Consider the following 26424-nt stretch of genomic DNA (forward strand, 5'->3'; position numbering starts at 1 on the left):
GGAGAAAAAAAATAGAAAGAACAGATATGAGACATAATGGAACAGGTGAAAAAGTTATTTGATACAATGTAGGAACAGTGTGTATGTGTCTGCTGCTAGTAGATGTTACATATCTCTACCAGGTTACACTAAAGTCTGAATGGAGATCGAATCATGTTTGTAAATGAGAATTAGTTACTGAACATTTTAACTGGAAAAGAAATTATGACCAGCAGTTTAGTTATTATTATCATCCTCATCCTCCTTTTCCTACTACTTTCCTCCGCCTTGTATGTAGACATTAGTAGAAATATATGGACAATCTTATATTTTGTACATGAACACCAACACAAGCTGCCTCCAACACATTTTCACCCATAAGAAGTTGAACCAACAACAAAGAGGTTAATAGAGAAAATTAAAAAAGGTGAATGATGATGATGAGTGATATTTAAAAATAACATTCTGACTTTCAATGACATGATTTAGCTCAGGAAAACAAAAGAAATTAGTTTAAGATCTACTGTTTTATCCAGTGAACACAATCAGTTAACCAGCTGTTCTCCTGCTGGAAACACTGATGTCACCAACTAATTTAATAAATGTAACAGGAAAACAATGCAACAATAAAACGGCTGTTTTAACTTTGTGTTATCATAAGTACATCATAACTTTGTAAACAGCTAGTGTGTTTCCAGCTAAGTGGAACAGAACCTTCGTTATGTACAGATTACCAAAGCTTCGACCATCATCACCATCATCCAAGGTAGTTGATGAAGATCCTGCTGTGTGATCATCTTTGGACAATTGACAGTGACTTTTCTTTCTGTTTTTCTTTTATAGTGCAGTATTTCTGTGCGTCTTTCCTGTTTTCCCTCCTCGGTTCTGACATTCATAGCTGCATCCCCTGGCACAGAGCCAAACAGGGTTTAAAGTATCCTGTTGGTTCAGTCTGCTGTCAGTTTAAAAAAAAAAAACCCAATGAGCTGCAGATCAAATGTGTTTCATGGGCTGATGGTCAATGAAGAAAGTTCTGTGATGACTACTTGGATGGATGAATTATTCAGGCACAGGAACCACAGGGGTAAAGAGAAAATGTTTAAACATCTAAGTGGGCCCACCCATTGTTAGTTGGGCCGCCAGTCTTCTGTCTTTTATGTACCAGTCAAACCAATAAATGTGTATGAGCATAAGAAAACACATCGGCCCACCAGGAAAGTGCCCAGTGTGTCTGATGGCCAGTCCGTCCCTGATGGAAGAGTGTAAATATGATGAGAAAGTAATAATTTCAGAGCAGCTTGCTGAGTCATGGTGTAATTTTAGTTGCTTTTTAAAAATTCATGTAACAGCAGACTTTTTAAAGCGAGCTCGTGTTTTCTGTAAACCTGACCAAAGAAGATCAGGTTGGGTTTCAAACTAAATTATTTCTCAATGTCCCTCTTTTTTTTATCCCCATTTCTTTATATTTATCTCTGCCAATCTGTGCCATCTGATCAGCACAGATCAGGGTATCAAGGTAGGAAGTTTACACATTAGATAATGCCATGTATGTGTCCTTGCATTAGATGCAGCAGCAGCACTAAACTGTCGGATTAGTGAAGCTATGTTAGCGTGGATGACGTGGGTCAGTCAGTTGACTAATAACCCTGTGATAGCAATACCAGGAGAGAATGTGCTAGCTAGTACAATTTACTGCTCATCACAGTGCATGTTCTGTGTGGCGCCAGGCAGACATTATAGTTATTGTTAGTTGAAATAAGCTTCTCTTTGCAATTAATAGCCTTAAAACACAGTGTTAGTCAGGAGCGAAAATTGTTTTAAATTCTTGCCTTAAGCACTCGACAATATGGTAAGCGATTTCTTTGAATTGAAAGATTGATAAACATCTAGAATACAAGTCTCTAAGAACAGATCATGATTGTCATGAGCAAAAACTGAAATTGGAATTACCCCTTTTTTTGCCGTTTCTGAACCAGCTCCAGAGTATTAAATCAAATGCAGCAATCTCCATAGCTACCACTGTTTCAAAAGAAGATGTGCATGCAGTTAAATTTGGTCAGAAAACAATTTCTTTTCCAAGCTGGTCTGTTTCATTTAAAAAATTGAAAATTAAAAAAACTAAAAACACAAAACACAACCACTTACTCTCCTACTGATTTTATTTGGAGCACTTTGCAACAAATGTAAAGGCATTAAGCATGTGGTACACTTTTGGTTCTCTTATCAAAGACTGGGCATAGAGGAGACCACCAGGTTCTGTGTGAGGGAAGGGGGAGAGAAGCAGGGCAAGAGGGCTTTGAGGAAGAGAGGGAGATGCACGTCCAGCATGGGTAAAACACAGCAATGACAGTTCAGAAACAATTCAGAATTAGTTCAAATGACTTTTTGAACAGACAATGTAGTTTTAAAGACTCCATGTTGCAGATCTGTTTTAGTGTGGCCGTGACTGGTTCTTAGTGAGGGCTTTATAGCAGGTATAGTTGTTCCATCTTCCTGGTACTGCGTACCATCACTCAATCTTTTAGGGCACATTCATATCAGCCTTTTTGATTTGAATTCAAGTTTGTTTGCTCAGAAAGTCCGCTTCGTTTGGGGAGCTGAATGCACCAAACAAATTCTGATTCAGACTAAAGAAGTGGACTTGGTCCGCCTACCAACGCAGGTCTTGGCCCGTTTCAAGCGGACCACATACAGGAAGCGGACTACAAAAAAAAGTCACTTTCTGCATTTTAAATAGCATTGCATTGTGGGTAAATACATAGCGATCGCATTAAGAGTCCTCTGCCTCGTCTGTTTTTCATACCACATCCATTGTTGCATCTATTTCTGCAGTATACTTGTATAAGACAAAATTTAAAAAACCAAAACAGCAATAGTTTTGTGCTTTTCACGCCAGTGTTGTCCTCTTTTTTGCTGAATACTAGTGCAGTGCCGGGGGCTGCACTGTGGCATGGTGGTTAGCACTGTGGCCTCACAGCAAGAAGGTCGCTAGTTCAATCCTTGGTCAGTGGCCTTTCTGTGTGGAGTTTTTATGTTCTCCCCGTTCATTCTCTCTGGGTACGCCGGCTTCTTCCCACCGTCCAAAAACATGCATGCTAGGTCAATTGGTTACTCTAAATTTCCCATAGGAGTGAGTGTGAGTGGTTGTTTGTCTCTGTGTGGCCCTGTGATGGACTGGCAAGCTGTCCAGGGTGTACCCTGCTTTCTGCCCAAAGACTGATGGGATAGACTGTAATAGATACACCCCGCCCCCAACTGAGCCGAGTCCCCAATCGGACCGAGTCTAGCGGACTATCCTGATGTGAATCCACCTTAGTTTCACTCCTCATACAGTGCAGAGGAACTGAATATGATCCTTGATTTGATTCCAGTTTATCATATTCACAAAGTAAATGGCTATTGAACAAAGAGAAAGTGTTATAAAGATACTGTTCTCATAATCCCAAATATTAACAAACATTTTGGGAAGACAACCAGCATAACTCATCTACTGCTTCTCTTTTAAATGTTGGAAAACATATGTTGTTTTTCCAAGCATTTATATTAACTAGAGAGGCTTGAACATTAAAGTGTTCAAGCTAGATAAGGTATCTTGTCATTAAGAGATACTGTGGTGAAGGACAACAGATAGTCTTGCTTTGTGGGCAGTTAGGAGGCTTTTCAGATGTTTCACAGCGGATGATTGAGCTATAACCTAGAAGCAAACAAAGGAATACTCAAGAGTCACTCACTCACACCATTGGTGATAGGATTGCACTCACCCTTTACATCAACCTTTAGCTCTACATTGTATGTCTGCTTCCTGCCAGCTCTTTTGTTCCCACACCTGCACACACATACATGCTCCTCTTTGTTAAAAAAGAAGATTGGGATAGGTAGGCCAGACAGCCCCTGAGTAGACCATCCTAACAATAGAGTATTGTTTTGGGAGGAGAGGAGTCAGTAGATTTGTGATAGTTTTTCTTGGTGGGAGGGGTTGAGAAAGCTGAGCCATGAGAAGTATGCTTCATTTATCCAGTTCGGCCTTTATTACACATCTGTTTTAAGCATTAATGCATAAATTAAGTATTAGCCAGCTTTGGGGTGAGGCCACTGAACGCATGGCCTTGAGCTATAGGTCCTCTAATAACTCCAAAAAACATCCAAGCGTGTGTCTCACTGGACCATAATTGCAGCTCTTCGCTCTAAAAACTGCAGGCACCTTGATTTTTTGCGAGGCAACCGTTGTTTCCGTGTTACACGAGTCAGGTGCAAGTCCAAGTGAAGTGTAACCACTATGCATTGTGTGGTAATCAGAGGTGATTTATTCCACGGAGGCTAGGCACAGACATCACAACATTCATCTTGCAGCTATGGCCTGGATCAACCTCTTATCTGTGACATTGTCTGGAAGTTCGTAGCCTTTCAGCTACTGTATTTTCCAGACCCGCTAAACATTACAGCGTACCCCAAGGTTAACCTTCTCCCTTTCAATCAACATGTGGATTTTCTCATTTCAGTAATTGTGATGACCCTCGTGGAGAAGGTTTAAAACGCCCCCACTGAAAGCAAAACCTAATGTTTTGTACATTTAGCTCATTTAATTGCATAATCTGCATTTTAATACCGTGTGTATTTGAGAGCTTACCAGCTTCCTTTGCAAGTTTCTAGATTCCTTTAATAATGTAATGCTGAAGTGTGTTTAAAAAATCCCACAAAATGGCCAAATTACTCTTAAGAGCATTCATAGATTGACTTTTCTTTCTCTGGGCTGATATCGCCCTCCCATGATGGCTGCTTTGCTGTTCCACCAAGGCTTAAATCTTTGTGTTTAAAGTACTATTAATTAGTCAGCTTGTAGAACTCTAAATGGGTGCTTGAATGAGGTTGCTCTGCTTGAAAGGTCCGTCAGTTAAACCTTGAATAAATGTAGAAAATAGTGATATTGCTTTTAGGACAAATATGATGCATCCTGTCTAAAAGAAAAAAAAATGCAACTAATCAAAGTTATTTCAGTCTGAAAAGTGATTGCACAATGTCACTTAGATGCACCTATTTTTTCTTTGTTTTGTTTTTTTTCCCATTCAATAAAATAGCACAAACTCTGTTTTTTTCAAACATAATGGTGCCAAATAAGTGTGACCATTTTTAATTGTTAGGATTTGTTGTTGGTTTTTTTTCCGAAGTGAGCAGTTTGAGACGTGGAAAGTGTGGAGTCCATTACTCAGGAAACACTGTCTCACAACAGAACAGCAGAATAATTGCAAAGCACTGTGTTTAGTGCTTGTTTTCAGATTTGTTTTTAGCAAATAAATAAATAAATGCAAGCGTAGGGACCTTTCATTTAATCTTTCACCCCCTGTCATGGAAGCAAACAAGAAACAGTTATATTATTGCTAAGATATTTGTAGTTTGTTATGTGACATGTTTTTATTTTCTAAAATGTAGGTCTATTTCAGATCCATAAATAAGATGATGTGACTCATATTTTTAATAACTCCCCCAGACAAGATATGGAACTAGCTAGAGGAAAATCACACTGAGTCACATCTTTATGTGTCAGACATGACTTGATCCTTAATGTCAAGCCAGCAAAATTGTTTCACCTCCTGTCTATCATAAGTTGTCTCATACATTCACTGCCACCAGTTATCTCGCCGTGTGGATCTTCAGTCGCTGCATTCCTGAGCCTTTTTCAGATTTCCACTACAGATCAGTTTGAAAAATTCACTGCTGCGTCGACTTGATGCCATTCTCATCCCGAACCAGCTTTCCTTTTACATAAGATTACATGTGAACGCTGCTGTAAATTACCAAACAAAGTCATATTTTTACTCTGGTTGGCTCTGTTGAATGAGTCTGTTCTCTATAATATTTACAGTAAATTCATTGTCACTAAGTGTGGCGGCAGGGAAACAGAGTATGAGCCTTGTCACGAAATGAGATGAATGTTCAGAAAGCATACATGGCTGGCACAGTGCCTTTTATCTAGTAATGCTTCCTGGCTTATGGAGCACCATCTTTTTTTTTTTCCTTTTTACATCAGAAGATGGGAACTGGAAAGAAAACTCCTGAGATCAAACAGCAAAAGTTAATCAGAAGAAAACCAAAAGATGTACATTGAGATGCGGAGAATCTCTTTCCCAGACCTGCCGCTTTTTCCTCCTCTCCCCTTTTCACATCTCTCCCCAATGCAAAGCAAACCTGTGAGTCTCCCCCTGGACTTCAATTGTCAGCTCAAGAGGAGAAATAGGAGGAGGTGGGCTGAGACAGAGGGAGAGAGGAGGACAGAGAACAGGTGACAGACTCTGACAAAAGGATGAACGCTCCGTTAGGTTCAGCGCACGGTAACAGGGCCATGGGGATGGCACAAAACAATATTCTTACGGAAGAAAAATAGAACAATAAAAGATGGGGCAACATTGACGGGGGTAGTAAATAACGTTTGTCAGCAAATGAGTAATGACGCCACTTGGAAGCAACTGCGGCACGAAGAGACAAGGGATTGTTTTGTTTTTTTTAGGAAGTTGCTTCTGTGTAGTTTTTGTTTTTCTAGATTTGTATTTTGGAAATTATACGAGCAGCGTGGTTGTTTTTAGCATTGCTATTATCCAAACAATCAAGTTTTAATTGTTGTACGTGCTAATTAGTTTGTCTGCAGTGTTTTAAGGCAATTTACCACAAGATGTCATTTGTTTTGTTATGTCAGGAAAAACAAATGAAACTGTTAGACTTCAGTGTTGTGGTGAAATGGATTGTCACATGAACGGTTTCACCATCTTGGTCTCTCATTGGTTCATATCAGATAGAAAACTCCAGGACTGACACATTTTGGTCTTTTCCAATATGTATCCAATTTGAATTCATTCCTTTCGTCTTTACTCCTAGCAGCATTATGCACATCAGAATTATACTTTTTTTTTTTATTTTATAGTGATACAATTATCATTAGAAGCAACCTTTAAACTCTGCTGGTTTCAGTTTTTCATTCCAGTTCAGATTTTTTATGTTAAATTTCCTTAAGGCTGTGCATTACTAAAATGATCCCTATAAACTCATGATTTTTGCATCACAAGATACCATTTAATGCACATTTCATCCTTGAGCTTTTTTTTCTTTAAGGCTAGAGTTTTTTTTTCTTCCTATCTCCCTTAATTTTCTTATTTGTATGCAACGGTGAAGACAGAGTTGCAATTCGGTGCCTTATTTCTTTGAATTAGCAGGAATCACTAGATAATTTAATTTCATGCTGTGAACTAAAAGCAAAAAACAAGAAACTGCCAAAGGTATAACAAAATAAATAGTAAGCCAACACCACGGATGACTTTACTGAACAGGAACATTGAATGTAGTAGATGTGTACAAATGATTGAATTAGTTGATTTTACATCAGATATTCACTTTGAATATAGTATGAAAAATCTAAAAAATTTAATTGAAATAAAATGTTCATGGTCTTTTCATTTCAAGTCATATTAAAACTTGATGCAGTATTTTGATTTAGACAATATAAATATGAAAAAACAAACAAATATAGCTAATATTCAAAGAAGAATCTTAATGTGATTTCCTATGAAGGAAAAACATTCTTTTAACTAACCAGAAGGTGTTTTTCAAAATTAGCACTCAAGTTTACTGACAAGAAATCCACCAACTGCAGCTGAGGGGAGATTTCCCTTTCTTGAGAAAACACAGCCACATTATGAACTTTACTGGTGTACCATAACAGCTTTGTAGGTAAGAAACTACATTAAAGTTGACAAATTAAAGATAAATAGTGAGATAAACTACTTAATCATAAATATGGAAATGTCATTACCACGGCATGATTTCCTTAAGACACCTTTTCTGTTCTACTGAAGATGAAAATCAGTGAGACAATTATCACAACTGTTGTGACATTTTGTGGTTGTATGAACGCATGGAATATAAGATATATATATATATAAGCTAAAGATGAGAAATTCTTAACAAGCCATGTGGTTATATTGTAACCTAACCTCTAACCTAACCAAAGAATTGAAAAATTGAATATTTGTACCAACCTGTAAACTGAGCAAGCCGTCCAAAGAGTTTTTAACCACATGCAACAGTCTTTACAGCACTTGCTCCTTTAATTTGGAGATGAGATAAGATAATGAGATCTTCCACATTAAATAAATGTTGGACATACTAAAGCAAAAAAAGAGAAGAAAACTAAGATGTGTGTGTATTTAATGTTTAGAAAGGACTTATATGCGTGGTCGTTAACAGGAGAACTGTTATATTATGCTGGTCCCTGTAGAACAGAGAAACCTAATATTTAAATGAATATTTCACACCGCTAAATAATTCCTTGGCTACCTACTGATATGTGTCAGAGGGCGAGGAGTCCTGCCCTTCAGCAGAACAAAACACTGGATTATCTGAATCGGATATTCCTCCTGTGACCCATTCTGAAACAGCAGTTGGTAATATGGCACTGCTTAGTGCTTCCCTGTTGAGTCTTATGACAAGAAAGACTTCCAAGTCGGCTTAGAAAATGCATTATCAGAGTGCAGCATATTAAGCTAAGCATAGCCTCCCTCCAACAAAGAGATGGGGATTTTCTTGATGCCCTTCTTACCCTCGAGGACTGGTTCAGAGTTTTTCATATCGGTTACCACACAGCCTTGAAACAACAAGCTCAGCTTCTGCACCCCTTCCTGGTGTCTAAATCCTTCACCCATGCCATTACAGCACTTAAGTGAGATTTTTCCCACACACGTTGCCAAGACACTAAACTGTCTCTCAGCCCACACACCTCTGTCCTACTTCAGTTTGCCACATCAGGTGCCGTTTCTGAGAGATATGTCCCAGTCACCATTGTCATTGGAAAATCAAAGAGGTCAACTCTGCGCCTCCTCGGTTGCTCCTTTTTGGATTAGCAGTCCCATGTCACGTTCTGTACTTCAGCAGAAATGTGTCCTATGGTGGAACATTTAAGGTCTCCCTCTAACAGGGCAGCATTGTTTCTCCGTCTCCTTCACTGCAACAATGTCTTTCCTCACCGTGGGACAAGAGTGGCAGACTCTAATGCTGCCATCCCTTTGCTCACAGCTTTTAAGACAGCAGTGCGGCGCTGGTGTGCACTCCGCCTGCCCACCCCCCACAAAAAAAAAGTAGCCTGTGAGGGAGGATTAATGCTGCTGCGGCTGTCTGCTTCTCCCCCACTGCACTGTCTCACTTGCACGAAACTCCTGTTATGATATGATGCACTGGAGTGGGGTGATATAATGTGGGGAAAGTGACATAGTTAGTAACAGCATCCTGCCACACAGCTGAAACAACAGAGAGAGTTTCTGGCCTTCCCAATGATCCCATATTGCCATGATGCTCAGCTCATACGTCTGTTTTGCAGTAGAGGTCATGGTATTGGGGAATGTGAGACACACAGCCATAGTTTCCACGCAGTTTCCTTTGAGGCTCTGCAAAGCTGGTCAAAAGACTAGTTTGGAATAAAGTGTTTGCATTCCACTTGTCATGTGACTCCCATGAATGCCTTTTCTTTAGCATAAGGGTAGTAAGAATCTACCACTGAGACTGTATTTGTGGCGGTGTAATTCACCAGGAGGATTCAGCTCATGTTGGTGCAGTCTTCACACATAAGTGTTTTATACTAAAAGCTCATTGAAACGATATTGCTTGGATTATGAAAAGGTTGTTGATATGTCAAGGACTTCTCTGCACCTTTTCATGAGATCACTCCTCTTTTTCCTCCACTGTTTCCTCTTGGAGTTCAGGTAGGCATATTCAACACAAAGAATTGATGGTTATTTTCCTTTCTTTTCTTTTTTTTTGTTTTGTTTTTTGTTTGTTTTTGGTTTTACTTTAACAAATGAGCTCTCTCTGCACTTTGGCTAGATTGCAATCTGCTTATTTGTTTATTGCAAGTATGTATAAATCCTTAAGGAAATAAGCACAGCATAGTGTTGCATCCAGCCAGAGCCTCTGCTTCAAGCTCTTAACCTTTTACAGTTTATCAGGTCTGGCTCATATATTATAAATTATTCTTAGATGGAGGAAACATTGCACTGTTGCTGTCTGTATGTTTATTGTTGAGGTCACACCAATGTGAATGATTTTTGATAAGCTTCTATCTGAAGAGAGGCAAACCTATTGGCTGTGAAATGACATTTGTTAGCAGAAAGGAGCCCTCCCTCAGGTTTTCATGTGCTCAGTATTGATCACAGCAGGTATGACCTTGTGTTTAACTCTGTCTGAGTCCTATTGGCTGACACTGGTGCTATACGTAAAGCATTTGCAGTTGCTGCGTGGCATGACTGATTAATTGAGATTTGTAGGCCATGATGACAACTCTAGGTCCACGTTTGCGTACATTAAAGGCAACATCTCTTAGATTTTATTTTTGTTGTGCTACACATTTTCTTGTAGAAGCATTTTTCAGTCTGACTCAGAGAGAGAACTTATTGTCTGCCTTTCGGTATGTATTGTGGCGTGCATAATGCGTTGCACTTGGTCATATAGAAAAGGAAACTCTGTTCTAACCACATTTGTCTTGTTTCCATTTCAGCCCAAGAGCAGAACTTTGGGGATCAGTTCCTCCATGTTTTCCTGCAAGATGGAAGCCCTGTTGCTAAAATTGGTTGTGGTGGCGCTCGCATTTTGAATGCAGCTGCAGGCCAGAGCATCAATAATAACAAGTGGATGCAAATAACAATCCGGTACGTTATGCCTTTCCTGTCCCCTAATATTTCGTTAACTAGTTATTTCTCCAATATGAGAATACGTTTTTGAAGTGAATACTTTAATACTTTTATGTCACTTTTTTGTTGTTTTAATGAAAAGATTTCAGTTGAAGTTTTATTATGTGAGATATCTGAATAATGTTGCCATTTATGGCATCTTTCCACCAGGAAAACCATTACAGTTGCTGCATGTAAAATGTTGCAAGAGATAAAAACAACAGTCAGAGTAACTGTTACACACACACTACACCTTTAATTTAGCAATCTTATAAACCCCTCTGCCTCATATGTAATGAAAGTCTTATGGAAGAAATGGAGCGACACTTTCAGATTATCATTGAAATCATTTGGCCCGTAAACATTTGGCAAGCTTTAGCACCAAATGTCAAGCTTGATCCACATTCATTAGCGCTACTTGTTTTTCTGTTCAAAATAGGTCTGATAAACAATGCTTCTCCATGCGCGGCTGATCTTCAGTCTCCATAGTGCACACATAGGATGAAAAAGCTCTTCACTGTGAGGCTGAGTGAGCCAGTGGGAGCAATCAGAGAGGGCCTTCTGCAGAGTCGTGCCTCTATTTATTCTTGATCAGTTCAGCAGTTTGATTCATATGCAAATTGATGTATGACATCACCAAGTCATGTTTGAGCACTGAATACCTACTCTCATTGGATGATGGATGGCAACACTGAATAAAGCCACCTTAACTTGCAGTTGTCAGCATATATGTGGTGCAAGGCAGTAGCTGTATTTAACCATAAATAATCCAAGATCCTATAATCAAACAGAGCAGCAGAAATAGAAAACATTTTCCTTTCAGAAAATACTGTTAAAGCACTTGTCCGTGCTACACACAGAGCAGACTTTTAGCTGCAGTGATGCAGCACTGTTAACATGAAGCGATGAAATGGCACGCCTGCAAAATTCTGGATTGTATTATCAGAAAAAAGTAGCACCTTATTTTCTGATGTTTATCAAAACTTGCTTTCATGCACGATATTTACATAATTGTCGCGTACCTAAGGGTTTGTTTAAACACCATTAAAATTCCTTTCTGTTACCCTCATATATTCATATTGTTACATGATTCCAGTGTGAAAAAAGTGTTACATCTTGAACAGTAAGTCAAACCTAAACATCATGCAAAACATGTAAAGACTTTTTTTTTCATTTGTTTGGTTTTTTTTTTAGGCCTGTTTCAAAGCTAGACTTTACCCACTCCACGTTAATAATCCTTCTCACAAATACATAAAACACATTTGTGGATATTAAATCAGACGTTTAACATCCTGCTGCAACCCTAAATATAATCAAATTATTCATGTTTTCGCTTCACAGAGCAAGAGCACACTAAAAGAATCAGAACAAGCTCCCATAAAGATGAAATGTACTGTGCAGACCTCTCTTTAAAATGAAACAGAGGTGCCTCCTTGGTTTTAGAATTTGTCTAAAACTGCAATCTATGTGTCTAGGATTCTTTGTTTCAAGAAAGTGGAATATTATAACTAAAATTCATTCAAGAACGACATCAACAGATATGCAGATTGTCTGAATATAATAGTCATGCTGCCCAGCAAAATGGCTGGCAACAGACAAGCAGGCTGATAACAGATGGAAAACATTCCCACCACACAGCAACTTTGCATAGTTTTTTTTTTTCCCTCTCTAGATTTTAATTCTTTTCATTTCAAGCAAAGATGAGTTGTACTGTAACACTTCAATACAACTGAAGTTGGCAAGTAAAAAGGGTGCTACTCAAGTGCCCTGCGCTGTCATATCAATTCACAGAGAGGAGAGTGTGTGTGTGTGTGTGTGTGTGTGTGTGTGTGTGTGTGTGTGTGTGTGTGTGTGTGTGTGTGTGTGTGTGTGTGTGTGTGTGTGTGTGTGTGTGGAGGATGGGGGGTGAGTATGTCATTTTTCATTTGGGGAGGACATGTTTGCTGTTGGCTTGCTTTTTGATGTTGGGAAGTTTTCCTTAGGGGACATTTGGAGGCAATGCCGCTACGGTTAGATTTCCAGAGTAGCAGACTCCAAACGCTCCCCTGGTCATTTGTGAGGCTACGTCCATTATTGCTTGAAGCCTGTGGTGCTTGACATTCACAGTTGGAGTAATTTCTATTCACACAGAGTCAAAGATCAATGAGGTTGATACACAGCTTTCTGCTGCATCACCCTTCTTTCATTCTTCCCTCACATGTGGGTCCCTGATGTACGGGATTATTCACCCGTCCTCATGCGTCTCTAGTCAGAGCTGCAGTTCTTTCTTTGCAGATGTTTGTTTTTATCACTGAGGATTTTGTGTCTTCTACCTCAATTACTTTTGATGTCCATGTCTTTAGGGACCATTGTGTTATTTGGTAAAATTCAGGAAATATTTAACATCAACAAGAGCAGTGCATGAGGATCTGCCTATAAACTGCAAAAACTCACACTTAAAAAAGGAGGAAAAAATATACAAAAATTAGGTAAATGTTGCTTAAAATGAAATAAATTATCTGCCAACAGAACAAGAAAATTTGGCTTGTCAAGACTTCCCAAAAAGAGTTTAATTACTCTTAAAACAAGAGGAATTCTCTGGCATAAAAACTAAGAATTATCTTACCTTTAAAAAAAACAAAAAAAACAGCATATGTGTACTCAATTTAAGATTTTTAATCTTACTTAGATTTCAGTTTTTGCAGCGTACCGTCCGGACATTTTCCCAAATACTCGAGTTCTCTCTGTACGTACGTAATGGCTGTGTTACACCTGATCACAGAAAGTAGCGTTTCTGTTGCCTGGTTGGTCATCATGTGATGGGAAATGGACTACATGTGTGTTTATCATTCAGACTTCAGTTGCTTAATTGTCTTCATACTTAGTGAAGTAAAATGTGAAATTCACAGATTGAAGCAGAATTTTCATGAATAAACTGTGAAATGAAAAATGTGGCAGCTTTAATAGAGTAGTGTATTGACTTTGTATTGGACACATTTTGGTTTTAAAGCTACTTTCTTTTTATTTAGTCTTGCTGTGGGACATTGTAACACATTCACAGGGTAAATCAAAGGTCAATCAACCAAATCTATGACTAATGGATGACTGAGGAAACAGAAGCAAAGATACTCCAAGTTATATTCCTTACACAGTTCAGTTCAAGCTCCAAAAGCACAGGAGAGTTCTTGTAAGTCTCATTGGACCATTTGTACTTGCTAAATGGCTTTTATTTAAAGTCCTCTCTTGTTTTTATTACCAGCTGTTACAAAGTGTTGGAAATTCAAAAACTCTCCCTCAAGTCAATAACTCCTGAAATAAAGTGCTGCCTCTTAAAAAAAAAAAAAAAAAAATAAAAAATCTACACAAGCTAAATATAGCAGCACAGTTTAGGAATCCATTTTCTTAACTACTTAGTCCAATTCAGGGCCACAAGAAGCTGGAGCCCAATTAACCTTACATGCATGTCTTTGGACAGTGGGAGGAAGCCGGAGAGAACCCACGCTTATAACATGCAAACTCCACACAGAAAGGCCACTGTTCAGATCTTCCCCCAGCCAAGGCTCAAACCAGTGACCTTGCTGCGAGGCCGCAGTGCTAACCACTATGCCACCATGCAGCCCACACAGTTTAGGAATTGATAAATGATTTATAATTAACCACATGATATTGTTGTTCTTGGTCTTTTCTCTTCTTATTTCTACATGAATGTCTTTTTTTAAAACATAGTTGATCAATGCAAAACATCTTATCGTTAAGCTGGTTTGGACTAGTGCAAAATGCTTTAATTGCTTGTGGAATTAGTGATCTAATGGCATTCTTTTCACTGACCATTGACGAATTGTGGTGTAAAAATGCATACGTGGGTGTGAAATGTCGCTTAGCAACAGCCGCTGTAAGAGGAGGAAAACAGATGTGTGCTGTTCGAAAAACACTAAAAAGACTTTTTAGGACATCTCAGGCATCTGACTTCTTTGAATTAAAGTCAGAGAAGCTCAGGTTTCTGAGTCCAAGTCCAGTTCAGTTCAGAAATACCTTTTTGTTCCTGAGTCAACTTGTCAAACACCCTTTCTAATAAAAAGCTAAGAGGGCTCTTTAGTGTCCATCTGTCTAGGCTCTTCTCAGAACATGTGAGAGTGGGGATGATGTTATAAAGAACTCAGAAATAAAGTAACCTCTACCAAAGCAGGTGAATAAATCCCTGTGTAAAATTGCAAAAGTAATTAGTGAACAGCCTCTGATTACTTTTTTTTTTTCTAATAAACTAACAATACACAGAGGCACGTCTTTAGCACTTTCCCACTGAGTTTAATTGCATGGAGATTAATGGTGTAGCATTTATGTGAACATCCAGCCATATGTGCACTTGAAAAATGGGATCTTTCTGTTTCCCTTTCTGGAAAAATGCCAAATCCGACGCAGAACCCAGCTATCAATGACACCGTGTTTAATATTGTATTTATAAGTCATTCAAAGGAAGGTTCATAGAGGAGGCAACTGGCAACACCGACTGCTTACTTGAAGTTTCTTTTGTTAGGTCCCACAGTGCCAAGAGCCTTGCTGTGTGCTGTCTAATTGTATTGCCGGAGATATAATGATAGAACACAGGCTGCCCAAATTAATTGAGGCTTGCCAGTCACAGCACAAATTATGCAGCAAATGCTGCAGTGTTGAGTGTGAGAGAGTCACTGCACCAGAGCCGGAGCTGGCATTGCATCTGCTGTAGGTGCAGACGATGGTCTCATGCAGGGCTGGTTGCACTCATAGAAAAACCAACAAACATCCTGTCTGATGTCTTGTGTGGTAGGTGTTGCGAATATGACATTTAATGATTATTAACCATATGGGGCTTTATTGTTTGTCTTTTCAGTCATATCTGATGTAGAGCTGCAACCTGTTGCAATAATATTAATATCACAGTAACAGATGGCACTTGTTTTCTCTGTGTGTGTATCATATGTAGGCTAGTTACTCTATCTGCAGATAGAAATTAAACTCTTCTGAGCTGAGCCATTTGCAGAAATAATAGTCTCTTGACTCTTAAGGTGCTGTGTGGTTCACAAATTATGTACTCCCTACTCTGTGTTCCATATTATCTTTCATTATTAAAAAAGAAAACAAAATAATCCTAAATATGGTTAGAAAAGTAAGGCATGAGGGGGGGAAATGGTGTCACATGTTGCCCATCAGACAGTAAAAACTGTTGCAAGGGCACAACTGTGGTGCATGATGCTTTACTGCCATCTGTTGCCAATACTTTCAGATGTTTTATGTAGTAGTAATGTTTTAATGATGATCCTCCCTCATTGCTAATCTTCTGCAAGGGGACCGTGGTGAAGGAGGCAAGTTGGAACAGGATTTTAAAGACAAACTCCTGCTTCAGGTTTTAACAAATACCTTTGTGTAAAGGTGCGGTGCTACAAACATTTGCAAGGTCCCTTAACATTGCAGGTGATATTTCACTGGTGATCCTCTGGAAAGTTACATTAATGCACTTGCCCTGAATTAGTCACAAAGCAGACACAGTCTAAATGAGGATGTTACAGATGACAAATCACTTATGATTAGAGCATTAGCCAGATGAACAAATGCACGAATGATGATTGAGTAGGTAAAAATGATCACCTTATGTTGTGTCTGACTGTGTTTGGAGAAAATTATAAAATGATACATTTATGTCTTTGTTTGTTTACCTCAAGTTGGGATTGCACTTCTGTGTGTCTTATGAGACCCAGCAGTGGCTGTTACAATAGAACCCAATAAGAATGACATATTATTGCATCTCTACATAACATTAACTTTAGTTATTTTTCCTCTGATTCATTTCAACATTAAGGTGTGGTGCTCTTGTGTCTGTATATCTGGTGGTGATTATTTTGAGCCATAAGGCCAGTGGAGCAAGTAAAATGGTATAGTAATCTTTATGAATAGTCTTCCTTAGAGCAAGGCTTATGCAAATTAGCTGGGTGGAGCATTCAAGCTGCTCACGAGAGCTCATCAAGTCACATCATCCTGTTTACTTGGTGAGCATGCTCTCCGTGTTGCACTGGGGCAGTTTTTGCAGCATTAGCAGGCCAAATAGAAGCCACTGTATGAAGCACCTAAATCTGCATCAAACGCCTACAGCAATGGTTTCTACATTCATACTTGGCCACAGCATGTTTTAGGAAAACACATGTTGAGGTATTGGATCATCACAGTCTTTTCATTTGGATCTTGTTATATTCTTGTACCTTGGAAAATAAAGATCAGTGGGAGTGTAATTTTCTCAACTCCCTCAGTAATCAGGTGCTGTTATGCTAACAAAAGAAGAGTGACCTCAGAAACACAACAAGCACCTTGAGGATGGCAGTGGATGTCTTCTCCGGACATTAGGTTGCTTTTCACGTTTTTAATCTCAAACGTGTCTGTGTTAGTACATGTGTACAAAAGAGCTCTTGTGATTTCCATACCTGTAATTAGTCCTACCTGAAGTTGCACGCGTGGGATTGCCTTAGGGAGGCATTCTGGAAGGCTGTCTCAAATTAGCAGGAGGACGATTGCCCTCATTGTTTCCATCTGGCTATTAAAGTAAACATTTTAGTTCATTTCTTTCCCTCTTCACCAACACTGGTACAAGCACAGAACGGTTGAATTGATCAGATTTGCAGTTTAGCAACATAAACTGCTTTATATATTTAAAAAAAATGGCATATTCCCAAGAAGCAAAGTGTATCAAAGATTACTTGGGAGCAGAATCGGGGTTATGTGCATAGTGCAGAGTGTAAAACCTTTTACATAATGTGGAGCCCTCTAAAGAAGCTTTGATTGTATGGAGCCAGCATAAAACCAATGATATATTGGAGAGAAAGAATCGCTTGACTTTGCTGTGCTGGAATATGACACAAGTAGACCAGCTACTTAACACTATGGCTGCAACATTAATGACTAGTGCAATTGCATATTTCCCCAGAGAAACACAGAAGGGTCAAATGATAAAATTGTCTTCCTTCTCATTAGGGTTATAATGTATATCTAGTTTGTGCCCTCATTTTTATCATTAATTAATCCTGAGTGACATAATGAGCACTTACACCATGGATCACATTGTGTGTGTGTGTGTGTGTGTGTGTGTGTGTGTGTGTGTGTGTGTGTGTGTGTGTGTGTATGTGTGTGTGTGTGTGTGGATGGTTATTTATTTATCATTATTACTATTATTATTGCTGCTATTCTTTGTGCTGTTTTCTTTGCCATGACAATGCATGGCATTCACTACAACTTGATCATGCAAATTAAACTAGTAATGACTACGTATCTCAGCATATGGGGCTGACTTTACTGGCTGTATTGTATTCTTCATACTACAGTGTAAATTTTACATTTTCTGAGGAACGCAACAACTGGGAGACAAAACAGAAACCTATTTGTTGACTTCTTATTTAAATCTAACATTAAAAAATATCTTCTTTTTGTGGTGTCTCTCCTGGGTTTTGGCTCATAGGAAAGGGAGACAAATGCATCATTGCCTTTAACCAATCTACCATTGCATAGAAATTCCCATAAAACAGTGTGTAATGTATACATAGTCAGTTTATGGTATATTCTCAATGGTCATATTAGCAGCTTCATTACTGTGACTGCTCTGTCTGTCTCTTCATCTGAATATTTTTCATGCTTTACTGGATTTATTGTGAGCGTCAAGATATTTTGTGGAGGGCTCTTTCTCACTAGCCCTGCTCACTCTGTCTTCTTTTTCAACAGATACAATCTGCCTGTCGGCAAACAAGGAGGCTTGTGCATGATTGAAATAGCAGCAGATAATGGCACAGCTCAGCATCTTGAGGAGTTCGTGGCACACCCCGTGTCAGAGGTACCCTGACCTGCTGGAGTCAAACCAGCTCCTTTGTCCAACCATTATCCTAAAAGTCTAGTTTTATCCTATAATCATGTCCTTTCTATCATATTCTCTCTAGCTGTAAAGTTAACCATGAAATTTGAAATGATGATATAGGTTGTCACACCTGACTTCCAGCATTTGCAAGTAGGCGATTAAAGGAAATTTGTCAGACCAGTTTTGCACTGCTCTGTTTATAAATGTTATTTTCAGACATAGTTTTTAGATCAGTTATTTTTTACTCCATTTATGTATGCAGCACCTTTTTTTTTTCCTGGAATCGGTTGAATTTGAGGTGAAACCAAGTTATGACTGCCTCAATAATTCTACCTTTCTTTGTGGTGATCATGAGGTAAGCAGTACAAATGCAGCCTTGATGTTAGAGAGAAACCTGGGAATAAGCACTTGCACTTATTTGATTAGACAGATGATGCGTTCCAACAAATGCTGAGCAGCTGAGACAAACCTGTGTTTTCTGTTTTGTTTTTCTCCTGACCCCTTTGCGTTGCCACAATGCCAATAGAGTGGCCTCGTTCAAATGGGTGACTTACAGAACTAATGACAACAGCACAATGAGGAGATTAACCATATGCTATCAAAAACCTGCTCTACTACAGCACTTCCTTTATGAATGTAAAGCAGGAATGGCCTTGGATGGTAATGGTAAATGGACTTGCACTTTTCCAGTCATATTGACCACTCAAAGTGCTTTACACTGCATGGTACATTCACACACACACTCATACCCTGATAGGCACATTGAGGGTCAACTTGGGTTTCATTGTCTTGCCCAAGGACACTTTGGCACTGTTACGGCCCATGGCCTGTCATCTAGCTCATCATTTCAACAAGCATCACCTGGGGGATCTGATACACCTGGCTGATGTGTGCTGGATGTTGATAGGTCGCCACACGCCCACCTATCCTTGATTGGCCAGACCTTCTACAGAGCACCGGAATAAAGGCTGTCACCAACCTTCGTTCCTGGCAGCTGTGTTCTGGTTGAGCCTGGTGCCACAGCTTGCCACTCCTTCAGTGACTGCAAAGGAGTTTGACTGTTTGGTGTTTGCATTGACGCTTTTGCGATTACTGCTGGGTTGGTGCCAGCTTTGGTGGACACTTTTGTTATTGGGTTTGTTTGGTTGTTTTCTGACCTTTGATGCGTTTAGGGACTAGTAGGTCCAAAAATAAAGCCTTCATTTGTACATTTTCGTGGTATTCTTTTGTTAATGTTGCCACCCCCGTTTACCCCTGGACAAACTTCATTGAGGGTCGTAACCGGCAAGTAGTCAGGGGAAGCCTGAAATGGATCTTCCAACCTTCTGGTTGAAAGACGACTGCTTGTGCTATTACAGGATGCATACCTGTTGTAGTTTGTCTAAGATGGTCACAGCATGAAAGTAGCAGTCAGATAGATTTGACTTGATTATCAAAGCTGGTTCATTAGTTTGATTTACAGCACCTATGTTTGTGATGAAATTAATAGTTACATTTTTCACATTCAAAGACACAGAGAGGCTCAACCTTCCCACTGGCTCAGCTTGCCCCCTCCCTCACTTTGATTTATGGTCGTCTAATTTGAGATGCCATGATGTTTTTCACTCCCCCATTTTTATGTATTCATTTTTTTTTCTTTACCTCATAACACAATCATTAATTACAGAAGCACTAGCTATGCTACAATTAGTGGGTTGACTGCTGGATGACCTCTGCCAGCTGGCATTGCAACAGTGTACAAATGTAAATGAGAAACACAAATCAAGGTTTAGTGTTAGTGCAATTTTATTGAAATACCACCTCAATTTTTTAAAAAGTTGCAATGCGGTGTAAAATATCAATAAAACACAATGCAATGATTTGCAAATCTCTTAAAACTCACATTTCATCCCCAGTAGAATGTACCATGCTGAAACTGAGATGAATCATTCCATTGCTAATAGCAGTACATGTTGCTGCCATTCAATTCTAAATGTAGTTTATGGTCTTTTTATATTTCTTTATGAGATTTGAATTCTGTTTTAAGCCACTGTTTTTCTAAGAATAGAAAGTAATAGATGCAGACAAAGATGGTAAAACTGCTCTTGCAAGTTGGCAATTTTGTGATTTTAACACATACCGTGGAGATAAAATCAACTTGATGTGACGGTACCAAACCTTTGGTCACAGGATTTAAGAGACATGAATTAGCTTCTGTCAGTTTCCAAATCTCGACTGCCGAATCTCCTCAATTGACACATCTCAACAGATTTCACTAAAGCCCTTATCTGTCAGTCATTCAGGTAGGATGGAAATAATTTAATCCTGCCTTTTTTATGTGAGCAGAGTTTTCTGAGCTGTGGCATAACAAGTGTTTTGTGGACTGGCATTGAATCTTTTTTAATCCAAACAGTTATGTCCTACATGTTACTCGTAAACAGTTATAAATAACTGCAAAATTCTTAAGCCGGCCTTTATTTCTTCATGTATTGCCAGCGAAACCAGAAGCGGGTGCAGACATTTATTACAACACGAAAAACATAAATGAAAATAAAATATATGAAGTTTGCAAAGTTCCAAAGAGTTTTCAAGTTAATATTTGTATGCCCACCTTTATTCACAACTGAACCTTCAAGTTTGCTTTTTTTTATGATTTCTTTAGATAGTCTTCAGGAATAATTCTGAAGGATATTTCAAAGCTCTTTTTTCAATGTCGGCTGGTTTCTTTTTCTTTGCTAGTTTTTATTTTCTATATCTTAAGGACATTGCTTGCAGCTGTAGCTGCCGTTTATTTTCTGTGGATACTTTTTCAGGCTCGCCGCTTCTTCTTTTGTCCTCCATTTGTCCAGTTTTTTTCTTTTCCTTTTTTAAGTACACAGTGTTTGCCATGCTGAGATATGCTAAGTTTAAAGAAAAATAGCTCCGTGGGAAAATAGCTCTCCTTTATGCCTTTTAGACCGTGACATGTTTGACTTTTTTGTAATGAAATTTAAAGAAATAAATAAATAGAAATGTGTCTTTGCGGCCAGCTACTAACAAAGTGCCTGAAGATACAGTTTAATAATAGTTTCTTTATTAAGCTGTTCATGCTTTGAGTTTGATGCTTTTGTTATGCAACAGTTCATTGCTTAATGTTAAATGACTGGACAAACAACAACAACAACAACAACAACAAAAAAAAAGATTTCTTTGATTGGGCTGGTAAAGTAACCAATATTATTAAAATAAACAGAAGAAAAAACTTTAAAAGATCATCAGAAAGCCTAGAAACTATTGATTAAGGCTGCTTTAAAATATTATTTAATAAAACTGGCTGCATAAAAATGACTAATAAGTGGTGGCTCTGTGTTCACCTTCTCCAATCAAACATTTAGGTAAGAAAATTAGTTTTCTCATAGATGGAAGAAGGTTGTAGAATAGCCAATGACCCACAGTACTAAAATGATGGTGACTCTTTTCCTGGTTACTGGTTTAACGATAGAATAATATGATTGAATGGCAATATATTGAACATTTTCATGGCATATATGTGTGTTTTTAACATATGCAGTAACCAAGGTTGCAATATTTACAGATACCTACTTTACTGATTGGAAGTTATGTCCAGTATTCTTTATGTGACTGTTTATGAGAAATATTTCTGAGTTTGTGGGACAAACTGCTTGTTAACACGTTTGTTCTATTTCTATGAGTTTTCTTAGTATTCCATGGTGTCATAGTCTTTTGCCTTGTTTTATCCATTTTATATCATCCCAAATGTGCATCAGAAGAATATGTAGACATATTACACGGATATGAAAGCAATGCAGGCAAATGCTGCCTTGAAATAAAATCCAGAAAAAGAGCATACGGCTTCTGTGAACTCAGTGCTGTGGGTCCACTTACAAAGTAATGAATATTACATAAGCGAGTCTTTCAAATGGACTCTTCTCATAAATGTGGTAAACATACTTGAAGGCGCTATAAATTCATTCAGCATCACCCCATCGTCATCATGCCGTTCCACTGGCTCATATTTGATTGTATCAAACAAACACAGCTCGGCTCATTGTTAAAGTATTCAGGCACCGCTGCTTATTTTATTTGACGCCTCGGCTTTGGTGAAGATACTCTCAGGGCTTTTAACTGCGCAGCGACCTTACATGCAATGTTTCTGTGAACCCTGTCATCCATGTCTTTTTACAGCCTCTCAGATGTGCAGCAGTTATGTCAGCAAAAGCTGGCATTGAGCGAACATCCTAAATGATTATGGGGACTAACGCTTCAGTGTCCCTCCACTGAACATCTCCATCATGACTGTCTATCACTCCAGTTTACTCCAGTGGCGGCACGCAGTCATGACGAAAGCCATTCTGAAAGGGCTTCAAAGAAACTTACATACTGACATGACAATATTCATTTAAAATGCATACCTAAAATGACCATGTAAAGCCATATAAAAAAGCCTCTGAGACCACCTCAGGTGGTATGAATATATTTCTCTCACATCCTATCACAAAGATATTCTGAACATGACCTATGAACAAATGTGATAAAATACAGCTTATAGAGCTTAAACAGACATCGTGTTTATATTCAGCAACAAAAGTTGTTGTTAGATGTTCAGCCTTATCTCATGGCAATTTGTGACACTGTTACAGACTAAAATTGGAAAAAAAAAAATCAATTTTTTTTTCTCCATCATCCAGCAAAATGAAACATGACTTTGGAATAACAGCATACCACGTCTGATTACATTTCATAGTATGTAAAGAACAATGAAAAGACAATTTAAGCTCTGGAGCCATTTTCTGTTTGATTGGCTACATGTGGCGACTGATCAATCAGTCTCAGATATGACAGATTTACAATCAAGAATGATGTGTAGCTGTGCAAGACACACCTGCACAGCTACAGCCACCCTAGCTCTAACATGTAAGTAGTATGAAAGGGCCAGCACAAAACACAGAACAGGCACTGCACTGCTTCACGATTTTTACAGATTTGAACTTTGTAGATCCATAAACACATAAGACAAACATTTTTAAAACACAAAGGAAAACCTTTTTCTGATTTCTGATTGGTAGCTGGTTATGAGCTGATTTTCACCAAAGCAAGCTTCCTTCTGAGATGCAGAAATAACACTGGTCTTTGTGGCAGTCAGCTGAAAGATGAATGCAGGGGCTCCACAACAAGTAATACTGCAAAACATAATTTGTTAACTTTAACCTCAAACAAGGAGCTACTATTTAATCTAGCTAATAGTGAGAAAAGGGATTACTTTAAGCAACACCAACAGTTACAATGTTGCAATGCTGTGATTTACCTGTCCGATATCCTCAAGTCTCCCCGTGGCATGTGGACGGGCGAATAAATATAGAGAAACAATGTGCCTGTTTTAGTTATGTTTGATTAAATAATTACACAAAAATGTATCTATTAGGGTAACCTACTGTATTATTGTGAGAACAGATGTGCATCAAGCTGAATTTCTGGCCAGGAATGCAATTGTTTTGTTGCAAAACACTTTGTGTATTTATGTATTTAAATTAAAACCAACAGTAATAAAATTATATTAACTCATTGCCCCTTTGCACCTTCTGTATACAGAAAGCCTAATTGGCCGGGTACACTTATCAAAACGCACACAGAGTGCACCCACCGTGTTGTGAATGTGCACCAAATACGCACTGTGAAGATGTCCCAACAAACCCCCCTTTCTAGAACATTCCACAGTCCTAAAAGTTGAGCCAAAACGCTCCTAAACACCAGCGGCATCGGGTCTCCCTGCTATAGCTGGCAGCTAATGAGTTAAATGAAAAACATCTTTGAAATTCTACTCAAATATTTGATTTGTTAACCTTTTTTTTTTTATGTTTTTATTGAATTTGCAAGATTTTAGGATGTGATCCAGACCCATCTTAAAGTAGTTTTAAATCTATTTTTGGACTGAGTTGAGACTTAACAAAAAAAAAAAAAAAAAAAAAATCTGCATCAGTCCAGATCAGATAGATTATTCTGGTAATACGTTTAATGATAAATTACAGAGTAGTAGGGAGAAACTTTTCACTGTGGGAATACTAGTTATTCATTATGCAGAAAATCTGTTTGACTGAGGAGAGTTTCAGTTTGAATTTGACTGTCATGTTTGAAAAAAACCTCTAATGTAGCTTTGATAGAATATCTTTGATAAATGAATCATGAAACATGCCATGCTTATGAAAGTTATGTAAAACAATAAAAGGTGTCATTCAATATTTATTTGAACAACCAGAGGTCATTGCAGAGTCTCTATGTAATTTTAATGCTAATGTGAGATGGTGTTTTGCTTCATTTTATGCAGCTTTGCATTGGCAGCGGACACAATTATACTCGTTAAACTGATCGTTATGGAAGGATAAGCTGCAAATTCTCTGAATTCATCTTTATTAATTCCACTCAATTAGCTTGCACTTCAGAGAGCTTGCAGTGTTTTTATTTTAGATATTCTATTTTATTCTCATTGTATCAGGATGTACCTTGTTATATGTTGACCCAAAGCCATTTACATTTTTTTTGCTTTTTAAATTCAGTACTTGCCTCATTTTATGGCTGTTAGTAACTCACTCACAGCTCCCCTCATCCACTGCTTAAAAGCTCAGAAAGGCAAAGAGGCCTACATTAAAGGGTTTAAAAAGATACATTCACCCTAACAGTAACGAAGAAGAAAAAGGGAAGAAAAAAGGAAAATGATCATTCTAATAATGATAATAGCTTATAGTAATGGCTTCTTGTCTAGGTGATATTAAAACCACATTATGCTGAAAGTAACTGGCCGATAGCGTTAATCTTTCTGTTATACACCAGAGTCTTGTTAATGTAACAATGATGATAATGATGTGCAGTATTACAAACAACAAGAATCCGCTTTTGGACTTCAGAGCTTGTGCTTGGAGAGAGAAATCTACTGTGGTGGGATTTGTTTGGTGACGATACAGATCTTCGGATTTCTCTTGCAGGGAATCTTTGGACCTGTTTTTCTTGGGGATGTTTCATCGCACTGGGAGATGCATGACATGAGTGCAAAAAGAGACAAGAGATTCATCGGCTGCATCAGGGAGCTGCAAGTCAATGCAAAGGAGATTGACCTGGTGGGTGAGGCGGTGAAGGGAAGAAACATTAAGAACTGTGACCCGCCTGTCTGCCAACACCTACCATGCCAAAACGGAGGAACATGTGTCAGGTACTGGGTCATCTTTAACCATATTTCAATCAACCGATCAATCGTAGCTCTATTCATATAGCACTTTTGACACAAATAAATGCAACAAAATGCTTTATGGTATTGAAAAGAACATGAGAATAAAAGATTGTTTGTAAACATGTGTCCACACACACCCACACATATACATTTAAAGCTTTCAAAGACGTGAAACCAGCTTTTGCTGGACAATTTGAGGTTTATTGTTCCCGTTTAAGATAGTATGTTGCTGAACAGTCAGTTACTTCATCCATCGTAGGAATAAACTCTGGATTGGAGTTGAGACGGATCTGAATCTATATCAGTATCATTCTCCAAATATTGATCTGATTCATTGATTGGCTATCAGGCTGAATTCCCTGATCCACCTCAACAATGCAAAAAAAATCTTTCTGGGACTGTGTTTACAAATTATAAGCATTGATCAGGTTTTAGCCCACCAAAATAAAATACATTGATTCTATTCTATTCTATTCTATTCTATTCTAAAATATTATTTTATAGATAGATATTATCTTACGATTTTGTTTTTAACTCTGAGTTTCTAGTTTAGACCCAACATTACTGTACATCTGAAATAAGATTATTTTGCTTATGTACCAAGTCACTCTGGAAACATTGAAAAACAAGACAGTTAATTGAAATATGTGTACACCCAGGTTTCCAAAATTAAAAGTTGTTCAGCTATGAAGTGAAGA

General features: G+C 38.3%; 1 protein-coding gene across 1 annotated transcript in view; it reads left to right on the top strand.

The window, feature by feature from the left end:
• The window catches only part of eys (eyes shut homolog), a gene marked incomplete at both ends in the record, with an annotated part of 188641 nt that overhangs the window by 125753 nt on the left and 36464 nt on the right, over window positions 1-26424 (top strand). Inside the window, 3 exons of the mRNA XM_079248768.1 lie at window positions 10511-10661; window positions 18399-18507; window positions 25485-25708. Coding sequence (XP_079104894.1) covers window positions 10511-10661; window positions 18399-18507; window positions 25485-25708 — 484 coding nt within the window. The remainder of the gene's footprint in view (window positions 1-10510; window positions 10662-18398; window positions 18508-25484; window positions 25709-26424) is intronic.

Source organism: Telmatherina bonti (assembly GCF_933228915.1).
Source record: "Telmatherina bonti genome assembly, chromosome: 11".
Lineage (NCBI taxonomy): Eukaryota > Metazoa > Chordata > Actinopteri > Atheriniformes > Telmatherinidae > Telmatherina > Telmatherina bonti.